The 23,916-nt window shown below is 36.0% G+C and overlaps 1 protein-coding gene across 1 annotated transcript in view; it reads right to left on the bottom strand.

Moving 5' to 3' along the window:
- The window catches only part of LOC149769853 (uncharacterized), a gene marked incomplete at its 5' end in the record, with an annotated part of 40,085 nt that overhangs the window by 4,182 nt on the left and 11,987 nt on the right, over nt 1-23,916 (bottom strand). The window contains 5 exons of the mRNA XM_089949738.1: nt 5,716-5,828; nt 6,366-6,450; nt 16,908-17,051; nt 19,216-19,344; nt 20,092-20,187. Coding sequence (XP_089805864.1) covers nt 5,716-5,828; nt 6,366-6,450; nt 16,908-17,051; nt 19,216-19,344; nt 20,092-20,187 — 567 coding nt within the window. The remainder of the gene's footprint in view (nt 1-5,715; nt 5,829-6,365; nt 6,451-16,907; nt 17,052-19,215; nt 19,345-20,091; nt 20,188-23,916) is intronic.

The raw sequence follows: 23,916 nt of genomic DNA, 5'->3' as shown, positions 1-23,916 counted from the left end.
GACGCGATTTATAGGTTATTAGCCGGGTTTACGGTGATTGTTAGAGTCTAAAATTAAGTCGTATATCCAGCCGTGTTCCAGGCCCACAGTAATTTTATAGAGGTCTCAGAGGGAGTCATTGATGTTTTTGGGCAGAATGTTTGCTCCATGGTGTCCCGGGTAGCTTAGCTAATGCGGCAGACACATCATCGTCAGCGACCGTTTAAAATAAACGCAAACTTCACTGCTTCATACCGGACGCACCTTGCAGAGATTACAGCTTTACCATTACGTGTTTGAAGCCGCGTTGGATCTGCGCTACAAGTTTTTATACGGCATCGCACACAATATGAAAACATGATTGTGTTATAGGCCTACAACAAGTGATATTTAACCTGGCGTCATGGAAAACTAAAAGTTCCGTTTTTAACGTCACTGACTTCTCCGCGCAGGAAAGGTCTAGACAACCGAAGCAATATTATATGTTTCAAAACTCAGTTCACTTGCTAATTAGCGGCCCTGCATGATCAGAGGAAACTCAACTTTTGTTGAATGTGATAATAAGATGGTTAACGCGAGATAGCATGTACGTAATTGCGACATCGACAGACAGATAACCATGCACTGATATACTCTGAGTTATTCCGGAAGCGCTTCATTCGTTATCGAGAAGCAGATTCGCCGTCACTGATTTTGTTTCCATAGTACGTGAAGCATCAACCACTGACAACCTTGACGCCTGTGCAATTGACCTTGTCGTATAAGGCCATGTGAAAACGTGAACACAACGGCAATCCTGCGAGAAAAACTATGTATTGGAAAAATACAGAACGTATGCAAGTGAAGAATCTAAAAACTGGACCAGGCGGGTATTGCAAGAGAAGTTTGTTCAGCATTTAAACAACACTGGAAAATTTAACTTAAATGTTATCACATAAACAATGAAGGATGAGAGTATCAACTAGGTACAACATTTTTCTCATTGTGATTGTGTGACCACAGATCAGCAACTGTTCCACTAACTTGTAGACATGTTTGAAAGACTCAAAGGGTCAGTTCGCATGGGCAACAAAGCACCAGAAGATGTCAATGTAGCCGCACCGATTTGTCAGTAGTTGCTCACCAAAGACATCATGGACCGGGGACGTTTCGGTTGATGTTGCACGAATTCGGTGAAGACATCAATGATGTCTGTTACGACGATGATAAGCACTGAAGCAATTTCTATTGAAATTCTTCGTGGTTACACGAAATCAGTGTCGCGATGAAGCGTATTGTTGTAAATATAATCCAGAGCATCACCTCTATGATTACAATTTCATCTACCAAACCAAAATTTTATTTGACGTTTGTTTTCTGCACCAATCGACATGGGGGAATCCCGTACACTTGAGATAGATTGCACAAGTGTCGTTGCATGTGTACTACATTTGGCCTAAGATCTGATCACAACCATTCGTTGGTCTTTCCGCGAATAACTGGTTTGTGTTTTCTATGGATGGTGTCGTAACCTGGCTAGAGGTTGAATGTTGAACAGGCGCATACGAGATAGAATCGACCAATGACGTTATGAAGTTTAGGATTTTGTTCGAATCCGGCAAAGACTGCAATTTTATAACGCGAACACGAGCCAATACTTTGTTTTGTGATCTCGGTTAATTCAGCACGTACGGGGTTGATGTCCATATGAATAGTTCTCTGTTGGGCTGATGGCATTAATGAAATCCCTCAGTACAAACGAATTTAAACCTAAAGTCAGGATTATCTCAACAATTCTGATAAATTCAACTTGTGAAACATCAATGGCAGTTACGAAAACGGAGTTTCCGCAAGTGAAGTTGGTCAAGATTATACGTCCTATTTGGGTTTTCCCCATCTCTGGATCTATAGATTACACCCACGCCTGTGAATATTCACAATCACTTGCTGGCATATATTCGTTGTCCACTTATGGACCAAGTCGGGCATATGATAGATCTCCGTCGGAAGACTTAGACATGTTACGATTCAATGGTCATAAACTATGCAACAAAAAGAAGCGAAACCAGCTGTTGGTGGAAAATTCTAAGATGTTTAGTCTCGTGAACTAATAAAAAGAGGGAATGGTCTTCAGCTATCCTGGACGGCCCGTAGAATATCCTCGGGCAGAGGCCTTCTAATACCAGCTACGACTAAGCAATTTTGCCTTATTCGAGATGACAAAGTCAATCAAGAATTTTAAAGGTGTCTTTATGCGGGATGAACCTGCATTAATTATGTCATGCACAAGGAAAACTGGGATTGTTAACCTGGATTTGACAAAAGGACCTGGGACTCATTGGATCTCATACTTGGTAACGTTTGGACATCTTTGTATTTTGAATGGTACAGATTTTCAACGCCCACGTGAAGTTGTTGATTATTTATATGGTGGCTTTGCCACATGAATACATTGTCATCTACCACTGTTTAATTCTGGTCTAGCGTTGCAAACTTAGCTGTTTGATTCAATATGTGGAAATCTTGTTACTGGTTAATAGTATACGAAATGCCTACTAACATTTCCGGACTCTACTCAGTCTGACGTAGCACCAATGCGGAACTAAGCAGATTGGCCACCAAAGCAGACTTGGCCGAGTTTACCAGTCGGGTTACTGTTTACGTCAACCCAAGCGAGCGGGTGATTTTCCATGACTAAACTGGAAAACATAAAACGTCTAAAGTGGACATTCAAGATGTTGTTTTGAAGCTCCGATGTGCCATCGTGAAAAACCTGACTGAAATCAATGAAATCAAGGAAATTAGAGACTGACGTGTCGGTTTCGTCTATCTAAATCTATGTTGATGATGACGATGCCACAACAAAACAAAATGTAGATGAAAGATCGCAGAGGTGCCTTCACCACCATGCATAATAACTACATCGAGCATAATTCAAGAAATATTGATCAGTGAAACACAGGAAAAACTGACGCCATAACCTGAGCAAAAGACTGATCTTTTATTCCTTCCTTTTGCAAATGCCTTTGATAGATTTCAACATTATATCTTAAGGGCGCGAGAGTGTGGATCATATTTGTTTATTAAAACCGAGACTGAAAGGTGGGTATGGTAGAATGGCAGTGTTGAAAAACGATCAGCGGGATCTTGGTTTTTCGTCACCAATATCACGCATCGGCAAACCCGATCAACATCATTAGTCTACGGAGATATAAATCAGTTTGAAGTATTTAGCATCAATCTTTGGCGTTTGTGTTTAAGATTAGATTTGTCATTACAGATACGTAATGGATTCTGACCGCAGTGATGAGGTTGCTGAATTTGATGACGGTGTATTGATTTGGCTTGCCAGTGATACCATCATTGATAGCGGTTTGTTTTCACTTTACGATGTATATCTGCGTAAAAATGGTGTATACACTGAAAATATTATCTTGTTAAGGGTCACCCTGATGTACCAATCCAAACTCAAAGTCAACTTGGAATCATTGCATTAGCGCGTTAAAACGCGCAGGGGTTGTTTTTACAACTACGAAGTGGAACTATAGGACAGATCTACCCCTATTTCATTTACCGTTGATTATGATGTACCAACACTGACTCAATCAAGAAGAGAAATATCTTAAATGTTGTTTAACAAGGACACACGTGTCCTTGTAACAGCTTTTTGGCGACGATAAAATTGGTCATTTTAGAAACTATTCAATGGCTTTAATCGGTATAGTTTCATATGAACGTAAAGCGAGACCTCAAGAACGCACAATCGCTGGAAATTTAAATATGCCACCGAAAGATCTTTTCAATGAGTGTATGACATTTGTACCAGTAAAAAAATAATTGGTTATAAGTGTGTGTGCTGCTTGTATCGAACGAAAGCAGGCATGTCGAGCAATTACGCTTCGCGATCGCATTATTAATATGAAAAATACCATAGACCCTCATTGCTATCAACGTAAGAAAACAATCTACTCGAAGGATATTGAAGATAAACAAAACAATTTGTGAATTTGAAATGGTACTGGTGGAAATAGAAAACAACCAAAGTCTCCACGCACAGATACGGAACCGTGGCTTTAGCGACCCCTAAACAGGTAACTGATTTACAATTAGCGAAAATCAAGTACTTTTATGCCAGTGTATATAAATTAACACACTAGCAGAAGATCTTGCTGTACAAAATCATTCACGCACGCAAAGATTAACCAGTCTGTTTCTAAAGAGTTTCCACAATGACACCGCATACAAGGAAGAAATTGTATGTACATGCGGTGGCATTTTCTTGACGGTATCGTTGTTTAAATGACCAAAAAATGATGTGGTCATTATATTTCCCCAAAATGTATAATTGTATTTCCAAGAGTTAGCAATGACCACATAATTTTACCCTAGACGATGTTGCTACGTAAAACTTTCAATCGAGCCCTAAAATTAGTTTTTGCTGCTTAAATTTAACGATACCGCATACACTTGCGTGTGTCGATCATGGTAAAAGTATTTAAGTTATGGGTATAAAAGGCATTGACCTATCTCCTCTACCTAACTCCAAGTCAATCATGGTAGAAGTTTTAAAGTTAGGGTATAAAAGGCGTTGACCCATCTCCTCTACCTAACTCCAAGTCGATCATGGTAAAAGTATTTAAGTTATGGGTATAAAAGGCGTTGACCTATCTCCTCTACCTAACTCCAAGTCAATCATGGTAAAAGTATTTAAGTTATGGGTATAAAAGGCGTTGACCCATCTCCTCTACCTAACTCCAAGTCAATCATGGTAAAAGTATTTAAGTTATGGGTATAAAAGGCATTGACCCATCTCCTCTACCTAACTCCAAAAGACTATTATGATACTACTGTTGGGTTGATAGTGTTTAGAAGGACGGACAGGTGCAGGTGGGTTACCCCTGGAATTATCAGTAAATGACATATGCGATTTCAACCTTCCGCATCTTATACATTGTTGTTTTTTTTTTTCAATTTTCATGACACTTTCATTACATGTTTCAACTTGTGCTTCTAACATTAGCCACGTTTTCCTAAGAAGAAAGGAAATAAAAAAATAAAAGAAGTAAAACATTTTTAACTGATTAAAACTTTGAAGTGATGCGTTTAGGCACATGAATTGGGAATGATTTGATGCAATCGACTTCACTATATTGTACTACATGAGTTTTGTATTCTGTTTTTCTTGTCAATTTTAATCGTACGTTGACATTGTGATTAAATTAAAACTTAGACAAATTTAATTTTGTTTTCATATTCTCTATGAAGAAAATGATGTTCTGAAAAATGTTGATATCCTGCAGATGATTGGTGTAATATATTATTGCCTTTCTGCAAGATTCCGTTACTTTTGTTCTGTGATATTATGTTCAATGAATGAACTATTCCTGATTGAAAACAACCACTAAAATTATAAATAAGACACAACTTTCATTTTTGAAGTATAATCTAAGGGAATTTTTGGTGTTAAAGCCTTGAAAGTGATACTGGCTAAAGTGACAGGGATTCAATGTGCAGTCCAATCTCACAAGACCTACCACGTTCCTCGTATAATACACCTACTATCTAGCAATGAGTTAATTTTCCCTTTTGTATTTCATCTACATATCATATACCCCTTTAGTAGACAGATTTATTAACAATTAACATTTTCCCATCCCATACCTGGATGTTTCAAACAAGGTGTATTGTCATTGTTTAACATGTACTTCAGAACAGCTGATATCTGGTGTAATACTGATTAGTATTACGTGTACTTACAATCCACATAGAGGAGACGTTAAACCAGCTAGCGTTATTGAGCGACCCATCGTAATCATGCATGACTTCTTTATCATCCCCAAGATATATCACGTTATGATGGATCTGGTTACCTGAAATATTTCTCTCGAAACGTCAACAGATGGCATGTATATATGTATACAGTATAGAGTTAATTTAATATCACAATATCATCTACCTTTTTCTAAGAATATGTCTGCATCTAATATAAAATTAGCTATATGCAATCTTATTTCTGGCATCTTTCTTTGTTATGTGTGGTTTACGATTATCACCTAGGGAGTAACTATGCAGTCAATAGTATGCAAGTGATGCATACTTTGAATCTACACCATTATCCCCGGTGATATCAACTCAACTGACAGTCAATTTTGAACTACTTAGACTTTTTACTAAATCAACTAAATGTAACCACTCTCTTTACAAGTTTAGAAAATGCAACACATTAAACTTGATTATTGACCATAGTAATCGAACAAGTAAAACTCAACGATACCTACATGTGATAAAATTCAAAAGAATATCTCACATTGAACTATAATAACGTCTCGCCTCATCAAATTAAGAAAACGAATTTGTAGTTTTGCTTCTTTGATGATTAGAGTTCAAAGTATGTATTATTAACACACCTTCAGGCAATTCCTTGTGCATGGAGTCAATGATGGCTAACTTTGGATATCTGCTCTGCCACAGCTGGCTTGTATACGGCATAGCCTGTGAATTTTCAACGTAACGGGTTATACGTCATAAAAGATTCAAAATGAATGGATACTTGAATCACCAAAATAATAAGCGAGTAATTTCAGGCAATGCACTAAAAAGGGTAAATACACATAAAATAAATAAATTCCAAATATCAAAATCACAATTACCAAAGAAACCATCTGGTGAGTACTATCAGGATGTTGTTATATCCAATAACTATATTTAATACGAAAGCGGTAACAAGTAACAGCTGAGGATATCAATATCTTTTAAACAATTAGGTTACTGATTACATTGACAATCTAATTACGTCTTAGCTGTAAGATGAAAGCTCATCAAGACAAATAGTGATAAGTTTTTGAATCTAAATCAGCATCACTGACGCCAGAGGTAACGAACATGTGACAAAATGGCAGATTTATTGGCTATATTTATAAAAAAAATTTTTATATATTATAAAGTCAAATTCAGTGCTGCTTGATGTTTTTCTGTCACTTTGTATTTACGAATTCTAGACAAAGTGAGAAAGAAATAGTATCAGGTTGTTTAGCAAATATGTAATGCATATTTATTTTGTATTCAGTATTTTGCGCCATTTAAGTGTATTGAGTATTTCTTTCAAAAGAACTGAGAAGTGAAACGAAGCAGATAAAAAAAATATATTCAGGACAGTCTGAACAAGATGTCAATACCTGCAGTTGCAACAATAAACATAATTTTAGTTCAAGGAAAAGGTAACTTAAATAAATTAATTAATCAATAATACTAGCTACTGCCAGTTCCGTTTCTGATTTTGCTCCAAACACAATTTGTGAAAAAAAAATCTTTAAATGCCCACACTGCCTCCTGCCTGTAATACTTGTTTGTTTGGTTTATAACGACACTGCCATCATATCATTGGCTATATCATGCCGAGGAAATGTAAGTAAAGTAATTTTCTAAGGACATACCAAGGCAACATATTTAGGAAAGCCTGTGTGTGCGTCGATGGAGTCCTCGAATCTTGCATAATGAGTCAGACGACGGATTCAGTAGTGTTTCAAATATTTGGCAACATTTATAAGGTATAACAATATAAAGTGAAACAGGTAAAATCGAGCATTGGTACCTGGGCGACCGGCCCTTTTGCATCGAAAATAGCGCGTAAAAACTCTTGACAGACCGACTAACTTGATCTATTTATGATCTCTGTTTTCTCTAATCTAAACTTTTTTCTTTTAAGTCGGGTAGCAGCAGGGAGGTGAACAGAGCACTTGCTTGAAAGTCGATTTATGAAAAATAAAACTTCATACAAAAAGAAAAAGAAAAATACAAGGTCAATAACGTCAAACCGAAGTCTCTAAGCAAGGCCGAGAGTTTCTCTAATTGGGTTAGTTTATTGTGTTACTTTATCTTTGTCGTTCGTATATGTCAAAATTGTATATGTTTTGTTTACCTTTCGGACATTCATTTGTGGTCGCGCCCTCCCTGCTTCTTTAGTGTGTGAGTAATTAAATCATTATTATATCAGTCTCACAACCAAATATTTTATTAAGACCTATACGATATCGCGATCGAGGATCATGTAAATTTATCGTGATAAATCCGTGTGGAGTAGATTGTGCTACTGAATAGAAGTTTTTGAACTTAATCATATCAATATCCTTCTGAACACGAGGTCTGATGAAAGTTTCGCAGAGTATGTGTATCCACTCCATTAAACACAACTAAAATATTGCAGTCATCTCTGATTACTTAAGGTATTTGTGTATATCGCTGAGTAACATATATAACAACGGTGTTTTTATATCTTCCTCTGGAAAATATCCGAGCTGGATATCATTGTTTGTCCAGCATTACATCATCGTATATTATGAGATTATTAATAAATCCATTAAGGTCATCTACAGATGGGGCTTCATCAATATAGGTGATAAAATCAATAATATCATTACCATCCTAGTCCAACAATTTTGCATTTTCATTAAAATCTTTAAGCACATCGTAGCATCGCTGATCATGTACGGATGGTGGCACTAAATATAACCTATCCCACTTGAGCCGTCTCATTATCAGATTAAGCAGTAATTGTATTTTACCCGATCCGGATGGACCTATTATTATTATTCTGAGTAAAGTCGATAATGCTGAAATGAGTGTTACTTGCTCTTGCTTTCGTGTTGCTGAAAAATCAATGACATCCATATTGTACTAATATAATAAATATTATGGATTTATATTGTGTTCGATGCAGAGCATCCACCCCTACAAGTGGATTAACAACAATAATAACAAAGAAAAGCGTGCACTTACATGCAAATGTGTAAAATGTGGTACAAAAAATATAAATTTATATCCGGACACAAAGTATCTGGTGATATCGTTGCTTCATTAGGAAAATAACCAGGAGTCCCATGGGCTACGTATTCAGGAGAAAACATTTTCCTGGATATAATTATTGTGGTCCTGGAACTCGACTTGATATCCGACTTGACGAGCGAGATCAGCCAAGACCTAGAGAGTATCCAATACATACGATTGATCAAGCATGTCACGTTTAGGATGTAGCGTATAAAACTAAGGATTTACAACAACGACGTATTTCAGATGTGAAGTTGATTCACTCGTTAAATTGCATTAAAAAATCTCTCAGAGAAAAACTTGCTAGCTCCCTAGTAAAATCTGCGATGAACGCTAAACTAGTATTAGGGGTCGGTAATTAATCAACCGATTATTATTATTATTATTATTATTATTATTATGGAATCGATTTATTATAGCCCAAGAAGATATTGAAGGGGTAGAGCAGCGATTAGTAAACTTGCTGATGCAGCAAATGTCACACGTTCTGTTGCTGTAAAACGGTTAGCACGACAGGCAATATGGCAAATTTATGTACTGCCACCTAAAAATATTCAGTATGCACATTTTGATGTCAGCGCTCTAAATGAAGTTCGTCAAGCAGATATTTCATTTTTACCACACGATACCATTACAATTGATAGACGTCAATCATGTACATACAAATACGCGTTGACTGTCGTTGACGTTGTGAGTAGATATAAAGAAGCAGAACCACTATCAACTAAAAGAGCAGTTGAAGTTGTATCTGCGTTTGAACGAATGTATCAACGAGGACCCTTGCGATCGCCATAGTTGCTACAGGTTGATCCTGGCAAGGAATATCTTGGTTTAGCATCATATCTGATGAAAAAGCATAACGTCAAGATTAGACGAGGACATACTGCAATTTATCGTGATCAGGCAATTGTTGCACGATTTAATCGAACACTTTCTGAGAGATTGTTTGTAGATCAATATGCAAAGGAAATAATTCAGAAAGAAAAGAGATCTCGTGAATGGGTTGCAATACTACCAAGTATAATAGCTGCATTAAATAATGAAATTACTCGTGCGATTTGTATGAAACCTACCAAAGAGATCACACAAAAAAACATATACCAATACAACGACATGACTTTTCAAAACAACCAGTACTAGGTAATGTGACTGTGAGGTATTTATTGAACCAGGTGAGCTTGAAGGTGGTGAAAAGAGCGACTGATCCTATTTGGAGTGTGACTACACATAACATTTCCAGCGTGGTAAGATCAACGCGTAGACCTGCAATCTACAGACTAGATTCAATTGCTCCACAGCGTGGATTTGTACGCGAACAATTACAAGTAGTTCCTGAAGACACACAATTACCACCGCGTTCACTTTTGTGAACTAGCGCCTCGAGGTCGATTTCATCGAAGAAAGGTAAGCATCACATTTTTGCGTGTGTGACCAAAACTACTATTAAATCTATCTACGTTAAAATGTCTTGGATTATTAATTGAATATTGTCACAACATTACTATTACTGTGTTACAACTTGCATAATGATTATTCTGTCTTTGTTTCAATGTCATGATAAATTCAGCGTCGATATCGAAGTCGCTCTTATTTTGTTTGTCACACTGTTTATAACCAGTTAATTTTTGTTCTTACTACATCATCGATATTGCCTTCCTGAGCTTGATTTTCTGTAAAGTCTATGATAACCCGCCGCAGCTGAGATATTCTTCTGACTCGAGACACTGAGAGATAAATTAAATTTGACCATTCGATACGATCTTCAGTAATCAAAATATTAGTATTAGAAATAGTTAATCCTTTCGACGAATAGAATCGTTATAGCATATACTAGCGTAAATAGAGTTCTGTCCATACTTAACGCGCTCTCAACAACACTGGCAGGAACTAAAACAATATCATTTAGCACAAGATTTTGTTTCTCTGACGATCCCGGTATAATCAACTTCAATATTTTGTCGTCACGTATCTGATGGTCAATAACAAAATGGTACAGGTAGAGTTGAAATTTTTTCTTCATGTAACAGAAATAATTGTTGTTAAAATGTATCACGAACTAACTTTCTACTTGCAACTACCAAATCATCCGGTCTCCATAGATTCCAAAAATTGTTCATAGGAGTTTCTGAAGTTATTTCACGCATTATTTCACGCTGAATTTTATTTGGTTGTAGTCTGTGAATTTCTTAAACTCTCTTAATTCTGGATCAAGCGCTCTATGATCATCAGTAATTTCTTCATAATAATCAACAAAATTCCTGTCATTTATGTGGAGACAATCCAATAAAAGATGGCGGTTGACCATGATCGCCACACATTATTACAGCAGTATTTTTCGTCAACAACCAATCTAGAAATATTTTTAACGTTTCTAATGAAAGGGTACATATATCATCCCAGATAATAATCCTTGGAATATATTTTTACCCTCGTGTTCAGGAGTCCATTGATCACCTTTCCAACGAAAGAAGATCTAAGTATTGGATTTTAACCCTCGCACTTTCATTTTCCTGGTGAGTCAATGTGTAGGTGTTAATAGAACCATATTAACAGAGTTTGAAGAACTCTGACCAAATAATTCGATCACACGTATTGTCTTTCCTGATCCACATAGTCCGTATAATTAAACTGTTTTATGTCTGGCAACAGTATCATATACCAATACTGATATTGTTTCTTTAATATTTTCACAATAAGTATTTTTACACTCGACATCAGCTATTGCATCATAACCGTGTAGTTGTTCTGTTTTCAATCTCCATTCACCCAATGATGATTCAGTGCCGATATTTAGCTTTAATAAATCTGCATGTTTCTTACTGATATAAAATGAATATGTCTCTAACCTAACGGCAAATTTAGGGGCTCTGTTCACTATCGACAATAGATTTATTGAACCATACGCGAGCATCGAAGATCTTAAATGGGTATACTGTGGTGAGTCGCCATCAATGTAACTCACAATTGTACCTACATCATTAGGCAAACACACTGATGAAATCTGCTTTTTTCTTCGATGCAAAGAATTCCATTAGGCCTTTTCAGATCACCATCATCTTCAGAGCTTTGGACCGATGAATTCCAACGCAAAATTAAATCTATGACTGAAAGAGAATCTAAGATAGCTATCACTGTTAACGAACCAACGTTATCAAGGGTGATAGAAATAAATTCACCAGATTACGCTGTATATATTTATCAATTATAATTTGTTCAATTTGATAACTGCCCGTGGGAATTCCAACAACATGGCAATCTGGAGATCCATCTTGTTTATTTTTATTTGCAAATACCAGTTAATTATTTGCTGATAATCCACCAAATGATCTTGATATGATATTTGGCCAACTGTAATATACACGTAATTGTGCTAGCGCTATTTCTTTCAATGGAATTGCAGTTGGAAAGTTAATTCTAAATTCAGGATTAGTTGAGCTTGCTGATATCATCGTAGCTTTTGACGGAGTTGTATTAACGACAATCTGCTGTAATAACTCGTTCGGGGTTGACATTATTATTATTATTATTTAAATCAGACGTGGATTCTATCACGCTCATTATGTCTTTGTAAATTTTAATCATCTGTGTAAATTCATAATCTGATATCATTCCATCTCCGAGACTCGATAACAACAACGAAGATAACTTAGAATATGCCAACGTCGATGCGTGAAGTTTTACTGAATAATCGTGTAATTTCATGTTTGTACAAGTGCATATCTTTTTTTGGCAATAATATTAAGAAAACCAGCAACTGTTCTTGTGACTGATAAACAAATTGTTACAATTGCCATCGATGTCATTCTTATTGTTGATAATAATACGCCAGTTCCAGCAATAATAGCAGATGCGGAATAAACAATTATATCAACAACAACTACACGTCTGCGATAAGTTTTTACTTTTACTGTATATTTATCAACAATATTTTTTCATTTGCCATTCAAGTGCTTGATTTTATCTAAAACGTTGAACATCAACTGGGATGCACATTTTATTTTAATTATTAAGTAATCAATTGAGGCGTTTCAGCGACAAATTCCAGACACTAGTAGTAAGACGATGTGTTTAATTTTTTATCAGATGATTCCAGCAAAAATGTTTATTCGCCTAATTTATTTAACACAATAAGCACGGTTCCAGAAAAATGTATCGGCTGAATGACACCAGGGATACGTGGTAAATATACGAAATTTTGCACCGCTGAACATTGACAGCCTATACATACCAGCTACTTCCGCGGAATTCAACCGATAACATTTTCTTGTTTTTTCTAATATCATAGATATTTTATTGCGCTATCGTGATTAGTTCTGAAACTGATTTAGGATCTCTGATAGCGCCTAATCGTTGATTAATTGTTTCAATGTCTGTCATAGCTGTCATAATATTGACGATTTTTGTGTTAATTTCAGAGAGTTTAATACCTGTAACTAATGGTGTTCCTAAGAAATCATCAACAATTCAATTTATTCTTTTGCGATAATTCAAACATGTGTTTCCATGAGTATTATAATCAGATTTAAATGTGGTCATTTCATTATTAATTGAAAAACACGAGTTCTTCATTGGGAGGGTTCTACTGTCGATATATTCCTTTGTTAAAGCGTCATTGACTGATTCTGGTTCTCCGATATGAGTGATTTTATGATTAGCCATACTGAGAAAACCAGTCATTGTATCACACGTGAATCGTAAATGATTAGCAACACTTTTTATAATTTCATTTCTGATAGTTGTGATTTATACATTTGAGTCTCTGATTCTACCGCCGTCAGTAAATACTGGAATGTTATCCGTGGTAGCACCGAGAACTCTACGAATTATGTCGACCCACTTAATGTTAATCGTCTTAAAACACCGTTTTTATCTTGAAAAATAGCAACTTCATCCCGGTCAACTCCAGAGAGGTTCAAAAGATCAGCAAGATCATCTCTAGTAGCATAATTCGACAAATAAATATCATCGTTTTTCTATTTGATGGAAAAAGATCTTCCATAAATATCAACCATTATATAATTAGTAATTATTTTAAAAAATAACTCGTGTACGCATGTACAACTTTATGAGGTGATTCGGAAAATGTTGATATAGCGTTGAGTGCAGCAATCACTTCACGGAAATATATTGGCGGATCGGTTATTGTCTGTGTTGGTAATGTTGAATACCAGACTAGAATATTTTGAAGAGGAGTACTTTGCACTCTGCCGACATATTTTAAAAACTCTTTTGGTGGTGCCGACCCATACGAATCAAAATAAACAATTCCACGTGGATCAATCGCGTATGAAACCCAATGAGTACCTGTACCAGAACTTTTATCGAGATTAATGATACCAGTTTAAATACTATTTATTTGTTTAGGTAATTAATCACGCATACATTTTTTTTAAATATTTAATGTTTTGCAGCATCAAGTAAATCAAAATATAACATAGGAAGAATTAGCGAAATGTCCCTGGAAATCTCAGACCTTTTCCGTCCCAATGAGGGGTTCCTGGCAATCTTCGACCATTTCCCCATTTTTTTGACGTCTTTATTCCTTTTCCTGATGCTTTCTTCAAAGCCATTCCAGCAGCATGTCCACCGGCTCCAATTGCAGCTGCTTTTTCAACAGCTGGAGCTTCAGAGGTTATCTGTGCTGGTATAGTAGCAGAAGTGGAAATATACCACCAATCTGGATTGGATCTTTAATGGCGCTCGCAGAAAGATTAAGTTTAACGTCTGTTTTGGTTTGTTTGGCGTCATTAAAATGCCTTAGTTGACGTTCTGACAATGATAGTTTATTTTGACCACCTGTGATCTGATCTATTTTTCGTGATATTTTTATTCCACAGTTCTTTGCTGATTTTGATTGAAGGTTTTTAATCTGACCAGGAGTCACACTGACACTAACATGATGATATGACATTATACATATCATGAGCGATTTAATTACATGTTTTCTACTGGAGCATCAATGACTCTTCTTCATCATTTAACATTGATCTACGTGCCGCAAATCCTAAGTTGAATTCATCGTTCATTGAATCAACTTCAGTTCTAGCTGCGTTTAGTGTTACGTTTCTGTCTTCTGGATGATCAGTTGTATCCTTTGGAAACATCAATGACGGACCAGCTGATCTCGAATAATCATCGCTGTATCTTGCATGGCCAAGTACCGTCGTGGCAATGTCAACGTTTTCCAGGCATGATTCAATGGGTCTTCCGTCAATCATGTATATGGGACTTTTAAATAACGCCATAATACCGTTATTAACAAAACCAGGTCGATCACCAATTCCGATTCCTGTACCATCTGCTTGTATAATCCTACAGTCTACTTCAGTATCAAGAACAGGGATATAATTGCCTCTAGTTGCTCTCGAGCTAATCTAGCTGTGCGAAATTCCATTATTGATATATTAATGATTTAATTACTTACACAATACAGCAGCAGAGATGGTGCGATAAAAAATGAGTGTCCGACGGGTAAATGGACACGTATACAAATTTGAAAACACGAACGGCAAAAATGAAATAAAAAACAAGTTAACCCATTTAGAGAAACTATCAGTTCTAGTTAGAGCCTTCGGTTTGGCGTTATGGACCTTATATTTTTTTCATATGAAGTTTTAGTTTTCATAAATTGGTCTTCCAGCAAGTGGTCTGTTCACCCTCCCTTCTACTCCAGTTCACCTGCGATAATCTCATTCAAATCGTCTTCGTTCGTTGTTTTATTATATGGCGAGTAGCTCTTGCGCGATTTCAACCCGGTTCGGTGATTGATCAGCTGTCAGCAAACCCATGCTGCACAAATCTTTCTGAGCTTCAAAAGGATTTGTAAGTATGTTAAGAGTAACTGCTGATTAAATGCCCTCTTCACAGCAGTCACTTCCAGCCCACCAATCACAGAAAATAACAGTCTTCCAGGACCTTGGTCCTCTTGCAAAGATTCGTTACCATCTTTAAAACAATCAAACCATCTCAGAATTGTAAGATATTACAGAGAGAATAACATCAGTAAACATCATGGAAGTCGGCTTTGAAATCAATCAGAGTACACTAAAAGTGCTCGAATGTTACAATATGCTCTTCGTTCAGCAGGTGGCAGTTGCGTTGTACGTGCAGCTGCATATCAGTGTATAGAACGTTATTATGTCTATCATTTCATATTATAATTATTGATAGGTGCAAAGAAGCCATAAACATTATAACAAAATGTTCATATCTTTTCAAATATCCCAATTATGGCATTCATTTCATATTTTATATACGCTACTTAGAACTTATTATTATCAAACATCTTATCTAATAGTTATGTTTAATTCTCGTTGACGTACAGTTTCGATTGCTATTCCTTCAATACCGGTTCAGAATTTATATTTTCAATAATTAGATATGTCCAACTTCTTCCATATATTTCATGAGCCCCAATTATGTATTTTTTGCTTGGATTTTCAGAAATCAATAAATGAGCAACAACTTACAGGCACGCGACATTATTTGTTGCTTTTAAATTATGTTATTGGCTGGAGGCATTTTAGGATTTCTCAGAGAGCATTCAAAGTGTCCTAGAGTTAGTATGCCAGTAACTTTGTAGTAAATCATAGGTGATTTCAAAAACATTTTCAGCAAAGCATGTCGTCCTTCAGCCACAACCTTGTGAAAAACTCCAGTATAACCTATTTATCTTTAAAGAAAATCGAAATAACAAAACAAAAATATACTTGCAGGGAGTACGACTAAACAATATTCGAAATGAATATATCGGTCCATCTGATTTTAAGGTTTATGTGAAATGCATTTGAAAAAAGCCTTTAAACTACCACCCCAGTAACATCTCAACAGTTTCGTGGTAAATGATACGCGATTTAAAAAAGAGAGAAGAAAGAAAAACACTAGGCCTAACAGTAAAGCAGGAGTTCAGGTCGCCATAATAACGTAACAATAATCATCCTCTTAAGCCAATGTAAGCAATCGACCAATATTTATTATTTTCATAACGTAATTTACCGAGATAACTGACTTGCAAGCTAACTCCTATTAAGAACATATTGTTAAGCACTGTGCATATCTCCTTCGATATTGACGTGAACCTCGTACTAAAATTTAACGGAAATCAATTACTAGTATAATCTACTTACCTTCAGCCTTGGCAGGAGATCCCTGTCAAATACGTGGCCCGTTCCTCGAGAATCAACTTGCATGGCGTAAGCTGTCGCATTATAGAATATATTGTAACGAACAATATTGTCTCTACCTCCGCCAATGTTGACGTGAACCATATTCTGAATAAGAGATCAAGCAAAAGATGGATTATTATTAAATCAATCGAACATTTATCTAGTAGTATGCTATTGGTAACCATCATGATATTTTGAAAGAACATTATTTTCTGTGTTTTATTACATTCATTTCTGCATCTGGATGCAGTGTAAAACCCGATCTAGAGTTGTAGGAGGGTGAGTGTAATACCTTAATATTGTTAATGCTTCGATTCCCTTCAGATAATATATGAGGACAGAGACATGTCGTTGTTCATGCCTACTTGAAATTCTATCAACAACAGGCATAGTTTGGGGTCATATATCTCAAAGAATTTGTTTCTGGTGGATTTCTATATTATTTTCCTGGACACGTGCGTCCATTTTGATGGTGAGTGGTGACTTATAAGCTATACATTATTCAGAGTTTATTTAGATTTAGTAGAAGTCAGTTTTTATTCCAATAGCAAATCAAATAAAAAGCAAACAATAACTTCTGTAACGTGTACAATATATGACAACTATAGCTAACGACGTAATGCATAGTCAAACATTTATTCTAAGCCCCAGCAAAGATCGTTAACTTAAGTAAAGGTTCTAGTGTATCAAACTTTTGAATTCGTTTGGAACTGATAAACTGCAGCCTGTGAAGATCAATTCGTACACCTGAGCAAATTCAAAGCAATGATTCACCAATAATATTAAACCAAAGTAACTTGATATTTTCTAATCTTATTCCAGTAAGTAAGAACAACTGTCAAAATGACCACACGTAACAACTCTCACAAGGTGTCCCACAGTATATGACGACGCGTAACAACTCTCATTAGGTGACCTACACTACAGGACAGCACGTAAAACTCTCACAAGGTGACGTACAGTACATGACAACACGAAACAAGTCCCATAAGGTGGCGTACAGTACTGGACACCACGTAACAACTCTCACAAGGTGACTTACAGTACACGACAGCACGTAACAGCTCTCACTAGGTGATCTAAAGTATATGCTATCACGTAATCATTCATGTACATAACATCACGTGATTATTCACGCCATATTTTAGATAACATATATATATATGAATGATAGACTGACATGTCCACATGAAGATGCCGAATATATGATTGACATGTCCATAGAAAGACTATAGATACGATATATTGACGTGTTCATAGAAAGAGTATATCCTAAAATAGATTTATCTGTTCAAACCATAATTAGCTAGGATAATACATAAATAGATTACTACTGTAATTCATGAAGTAAATATCTTACCAGCATCATACCCACTTCATTATTTTGATAATGTCCCTGTTATATTTTTAAAATTATTTTTAAAACACCTAGAATTTAGTTTTATCAGAATGTCAAATAAGAAACTATTTGGTGACGAATAGAAGAATTGAAGCAATCCGTTAAATTCATTTTGCCGAGACACGTTAAAAGCTAGTTTCTAAACTAAGAGATAATTACATTTAGCCTTGGTCTCTGCTTGATGTGTAATGTACTTTTTCGTGGTAGTCAAAATATATAGAGTTCATATATGAAGTTTGAAGTTAAAATCAACTTTCTCTAACAAATGTGAACGGGAATGGAGGGGATGAGAAGAGGGAAAGGCTCAAAAAGCATATTACCACAAAGCAAGTTATCTTTACAGTTTATTTTCACCTTATGTTTCTTTTCCATTATTGATTACCTTGTGTTTAGTTCCTTTCCTACATGATGTTTGATATTTTTTAATTAAATGTAGAGCACACTGTTAATACTTTGTTTAGAAAAGAAAAAAATGATATTCTTAGGAGGGCATCTTAAACGTGAAATCAGAAAGATAGTGTGCAACAATAATTTTGGACACCTCAATGCCAATTTTTGCAACCAGTTCCGAAGATTAAAATAAACTATCATACTTTAAAACTCAGACTCCACTGTAAATTCCATCCATCGTCTGATTATCTCTTATCAACAGCTGATCAAAGTCAGAATTATTTAGAATTGAGCCTCACTTTGAGTATAATAGTGCTTATAATCTGTGGGACGTTTGGTCCCAGTAGGTTTTTTTCTTTATGTTCAGCAACGAATATACATATGTATATGATCAGATGATGACACGCAGGAAATTATACACGAGTATTTCCATTTTTCTGAACTCTCTAATTAAGAACATAGAATGTAATAAATGCTTACATCAGAGAAGACGTTGTACTCTATTGTCACAGAAGAATACTGGTCGTCCAGCATTATACCACGTACAGCAGATCCGGGGACTTTACGTAATGTGTGGTGTATGTAGTTGTACCTGATCACTACACCTCGCTGTAAACAGCAAATATGTTGTCTTGTAGGAAAAGCCATTGGGTATCTAGCACGTTTTCTATTTTTTTTTTGTTTATCAGAATATGTTTTCGACATCAGTACATAAATTTCATATAAAGCGTGGACTAGTTCTTTTACGACATTATATCTGCCCGTTTTGCTTACAACAATTACGTTCCTTGTTCAACTCTATGCCTATCCAGCTTCATTATACACACACACACACATACATACATATTTGCATACATGCATGCATACATACATACATACATACATACATACATACATACATCAAGCTAGCAATATACTATTAATAATCATCCCTTTGTGATGGTTCATACTAATCCTCCATCTTTAATTCCTGTATACCTTTGCAAGCAAATAAGTATATTTTCAAAATTATTGCAAAATACAGTCATAAGTCACAAAGCGTTTAATCCACATAAATACGTTTACTTAACTTATTGAAAATAACGAACTTATTTTGTAATTGTTGGGTCATAAATTTCACACACCTGCTATTACTGTATAGTCTACTTCGCGAACTTATTTAGCGTTCCGATGCATGTGATATGGTGTCGATAGGAATCAAATTGGAACCATATACCATCACTACATATGTTTCTCGCAGAAAAGAAGTATTCTTCTGAAATTATTTAGAAATGCAAGACCTAAAACTGAAATGTCAGAGTTGTTTTCTTAACTTACATTTATCCCGTTGATCACTGAAAAACATCAAAAACTTACAGCAGTCCAATCTCTTCCACACATCAGAGCTCCACAATCACTGGAATTCATGCATGTGTGATGGACATGATTGTACTCAATCACATGATCGTTTCCCTGTAAAAAAACCCACATAATTCATTTAATTGAAAAGGTTTAAAAGTTTTTTAAATATAACTTCCAGTTTTTATAATGCTTTCCTCCGCATGTAGACTGTAGGTGAAAACTGTGAACGTTTTTTGAAGGAGTTAAGGATTTACATTTCTTATATCAATTATTCACTAGAAATGTTTGAACTTCTGCCAGAGTTTCTAAAAATTGTCGTGATAATTGTATGAACTTAAAACAATAGCGTACGATAAGTTAGAGTAAGACTCGTTGTTCTAGAGGAAGAGTATATTGCTCATGGAGAAGTTTACCACACTGAGGTGAAAACAGTGATGATGTCAGAAATACCAGTCGAAGACAAATTTTGAATCAAGATTCAGAATAAATAGTATCCAGGTTTATTATATGCTCATTTTTTCCCCGTTAACTTTACATTGTCAGAATCGTGCAGTATTACTCGATACTGAACCCGCGCGCCAATACACATATACCATTCACGTTCATAAAGGAACTACTTTCTATTGTAAACAAACACTGGACGCAGATGCCATCACTTTTGATTTGTAAACAAATCATGTACACTCGCGTAAGAGGCGATGTATGTTGTGGTTGTTTAAATTTGTTTCTGACTGAACTAAAACAGATGTTTCGTGGACTGCCACATACCAGCTGCTTGGCACATTCCGCGTTGATACAATGTTTCGGATTTAGGCTAGCTACAGTATACAACAGACACAAGAAAATGTCCTTACAAATAACATACAAGTGACAAGTCATATACTCTCTTCTTTAGCTGGTGATAAAAATGGCAAAAAATATACTTACAGTTTTACATCCTAAATTTCCTCAAAATGTACTTTCTTAGTTCTGCAAATCCGAATTACATGAGCCATGTCATATGTTCTCAATCTTGATTACACATTTCGAAATTGTACTGTAATTTCGAAGACAAGTGCAATTACATCCTCCTTACTGCACTCAAAACGAAATAATCATTAAATTCCATAGCGTCGTTTTGATAATTACAATTGAAAGACTTCATATTTTTCCCACATTATGATTTAAAACATTAAATGACAGAAACAGAAACACATTTGCAGATGTCAACACGCTTCTCCCTAGCTTATTCAATCCCATGTATTTCATGTGGAATTGTCACATACAAATCCAGTCCATAATCACGAAATTTCGTAGAATCGGAAAAAATAAAAAAATCTATTCATTCCAGATCAAATGGACAAAGTTGTTGCAATGCACATTCATTCACAATATGACTCCAAATTTCAATTTTAACTAGACACGCCATTTTCTTTCGAAAGTTATGTCGAGCGTGCGACTAAGTTCAAATTTATCTGGCCGGAGTTACGGGCGCAGTAATAATGTTGCTGTTGTGTAATGATGAATATGCGCTTGTGTATTTAGCTTGGAATACGACATACATTCATTTACTTTGTTTCTTTTAGTGTATTTTGTTTATATTATTAAGAGTAGTGAATGGGGTGAGATTAGCGACAATGGGAATTAGCATTACAGCCCCCCCCCGGGTAAGATTAGCGACAATGGAAATTTAACATTAACCACCCTGGGTAAGATTAGCGACAATGGAAATTTAACATGGGCAAAAAAGCCTGGGTCACTCTGGGGACAAGGGAATTTTGACATGGGCAATGGAAATTTAACATGGGCAAAAAACCCTGGGTCACTCTGGGGACAAGGGAATTTAACATATGGAAATTGAACATGGTGAGTCTGTATAGCGTCAAGGGGAATTGAACATGGTGGGACTGTCTAGGGACAATGATGGTAGAGGGTCAAACACAACAGAGACAGAGACATACATACACTAGTACAAGCGTGAGATTTATATATAAAGCATTACCAAGACCTGAAATCTTGCTGGGGTGTTCAAAAATTTGCATATTTGTAATGATGCTATAAATAGCTATAATCAAGGAAATGTTCAACGACAAAATGGATGTGACTAAAAGTAACGCTAAAATGACGAAATTGTCCCAGAATTTAAAGGAAAATAAACATATCCCCGAAAATTAAGTTACAATGGTTTAGACTAAAATGGATAAAATTAGTAACTACTTACAATATCAACTTGTGTGACGATCGTGGATAAACACCCATGTATCTATTTATAGCTATAATCCGCTAAAATCCATATGAAATCCCACTATCTATTTATACTACAACTTGTGGGTTATTCCTTTGGAAAATCCCACTATCTTTTTATAGCCTCAGCTTGAGTGACGTTCCTGTTTATGAACTCTAGTACATATGTATAGCTACAACCTATGGAAATCCCCAAGTCCATATTTATAGTCTCGAAATTTCCAGCGTCAGTGACGTCACTGTACTGAACACTAGGGGATAAATGTCAACAGTGTTGCAAGTGGCTGACCTGAATACACGCTACTGCAGGTAGGTAGGTAGAGTGCATCTGATAGGGATAAAGTGAGTTTTTATAGGGACAAACAGAGACCAATACACACACACCCACACACACACAACGTACGCGCGCACACACACACACACACACACACACACACACGCAGGGAAGAGGAAAAAACAAACCCCAAATATACTATCAACACAGAAGGGAGATAATACAAACCCCAAATAAACTATCCACACAAACGTACGCGAACGCATACAAACCCCAAATATACTATCAACACAGAAGGGAGATAATATAAACCCCAAATAAACTATCCACACAAACGTACGCGAACGCATACAAACCCCAAATAAACTATCCACACAAACGTACGCGAACGCATACAAACCCCAAATATACTATCAACACAGAGTGAAGAAGAAAAAGTTTTTTGAAAGCACCTAAGCCCTCACCTGCAATGACCAACTCTGCCAAACACCTACACCCCACCCCCCACTCCCAACACTACAAAACCCATTTAACCCGTTATTTTATGGCATCAGTGTGTGATTTAGGAAACATCAAGACACAAAATGATTTATGAATAGACTGACTATTGCTTACCGACTTGCATGCCTAAAGAGCGTGCGTGAAGGAAAACATCCTTCCATTTCAATTCTAACTAAAACATGATCCAGAGGGATAGAGAGAGGTGAAAGAGCACAATTTCATAAAGTGTGAGTAAAAACAAAACACGCCATCCTTATTATACAATGTCAAGACCAAGAGACACTTACGATTTCTTTCTGGTCTATTCTCTTTTAGAAGGTAGTATGAAATTTCACATCAGGGCCAACGCATCGGCTCACATTGTCAATTTTTCCATTTCCATGTCTTTACTGGTACAAGTTCTTCATCATCTTCAATTTCTTCTTCTTCTGAATCCCTCTTCTCTGTTTCGTCTTGTTTTTGTTTCTTCTCTTTTCTCGTAGGGCACTCTGAATTCCAGTGTCCTTTCTCCTGACAACGATATTAGGTATCTTGACTTTTGTCTCTCTTTCTTAGACGAAGCAGGTATTCTGGAGACAAATACCCATTTACCTTTGCAGATATAGCAAACTTCATTAGCACTTACACACTTTCATATGACTCTCATCAAATCAACGACCAAAAGAGTACGTTTTGTTACCACTTTCGCATGTGAATTATGCTTTCGTATGACTTTTAGCAAATATTTGACCAGCAGGTCGATCTGTGCTGACTCTTCCATCTTCTTGATCGTTTGAGAGCGGAATGAATACTCTGACGCTAAGACACTCTCCTTATATACAGGGACCTGCTGCGTATGAAAC

Source organism: Sinohyriopsis cumingii, unplaced genomic scaffold (genome assembly GCF_028554795.1).
Source record: "Sinohyriopsis cumingii isolate HCF-2022 unplaced genomic scaffold, ASM2855479v2 utg003158l, whole genome shotgun sequence".
In the NCBI taxonomy this organism is placed as follows: domain Eukaryota; kingdom Metazoa; phylum Mollusca; class Bivalvia; order Unionida; family Unionidae; genus Sinohyriopsis; species Sinohyriopsis cumingii.
This window is presented reverse-complemented; position numbering and strand designations above follow the sequence as displayed.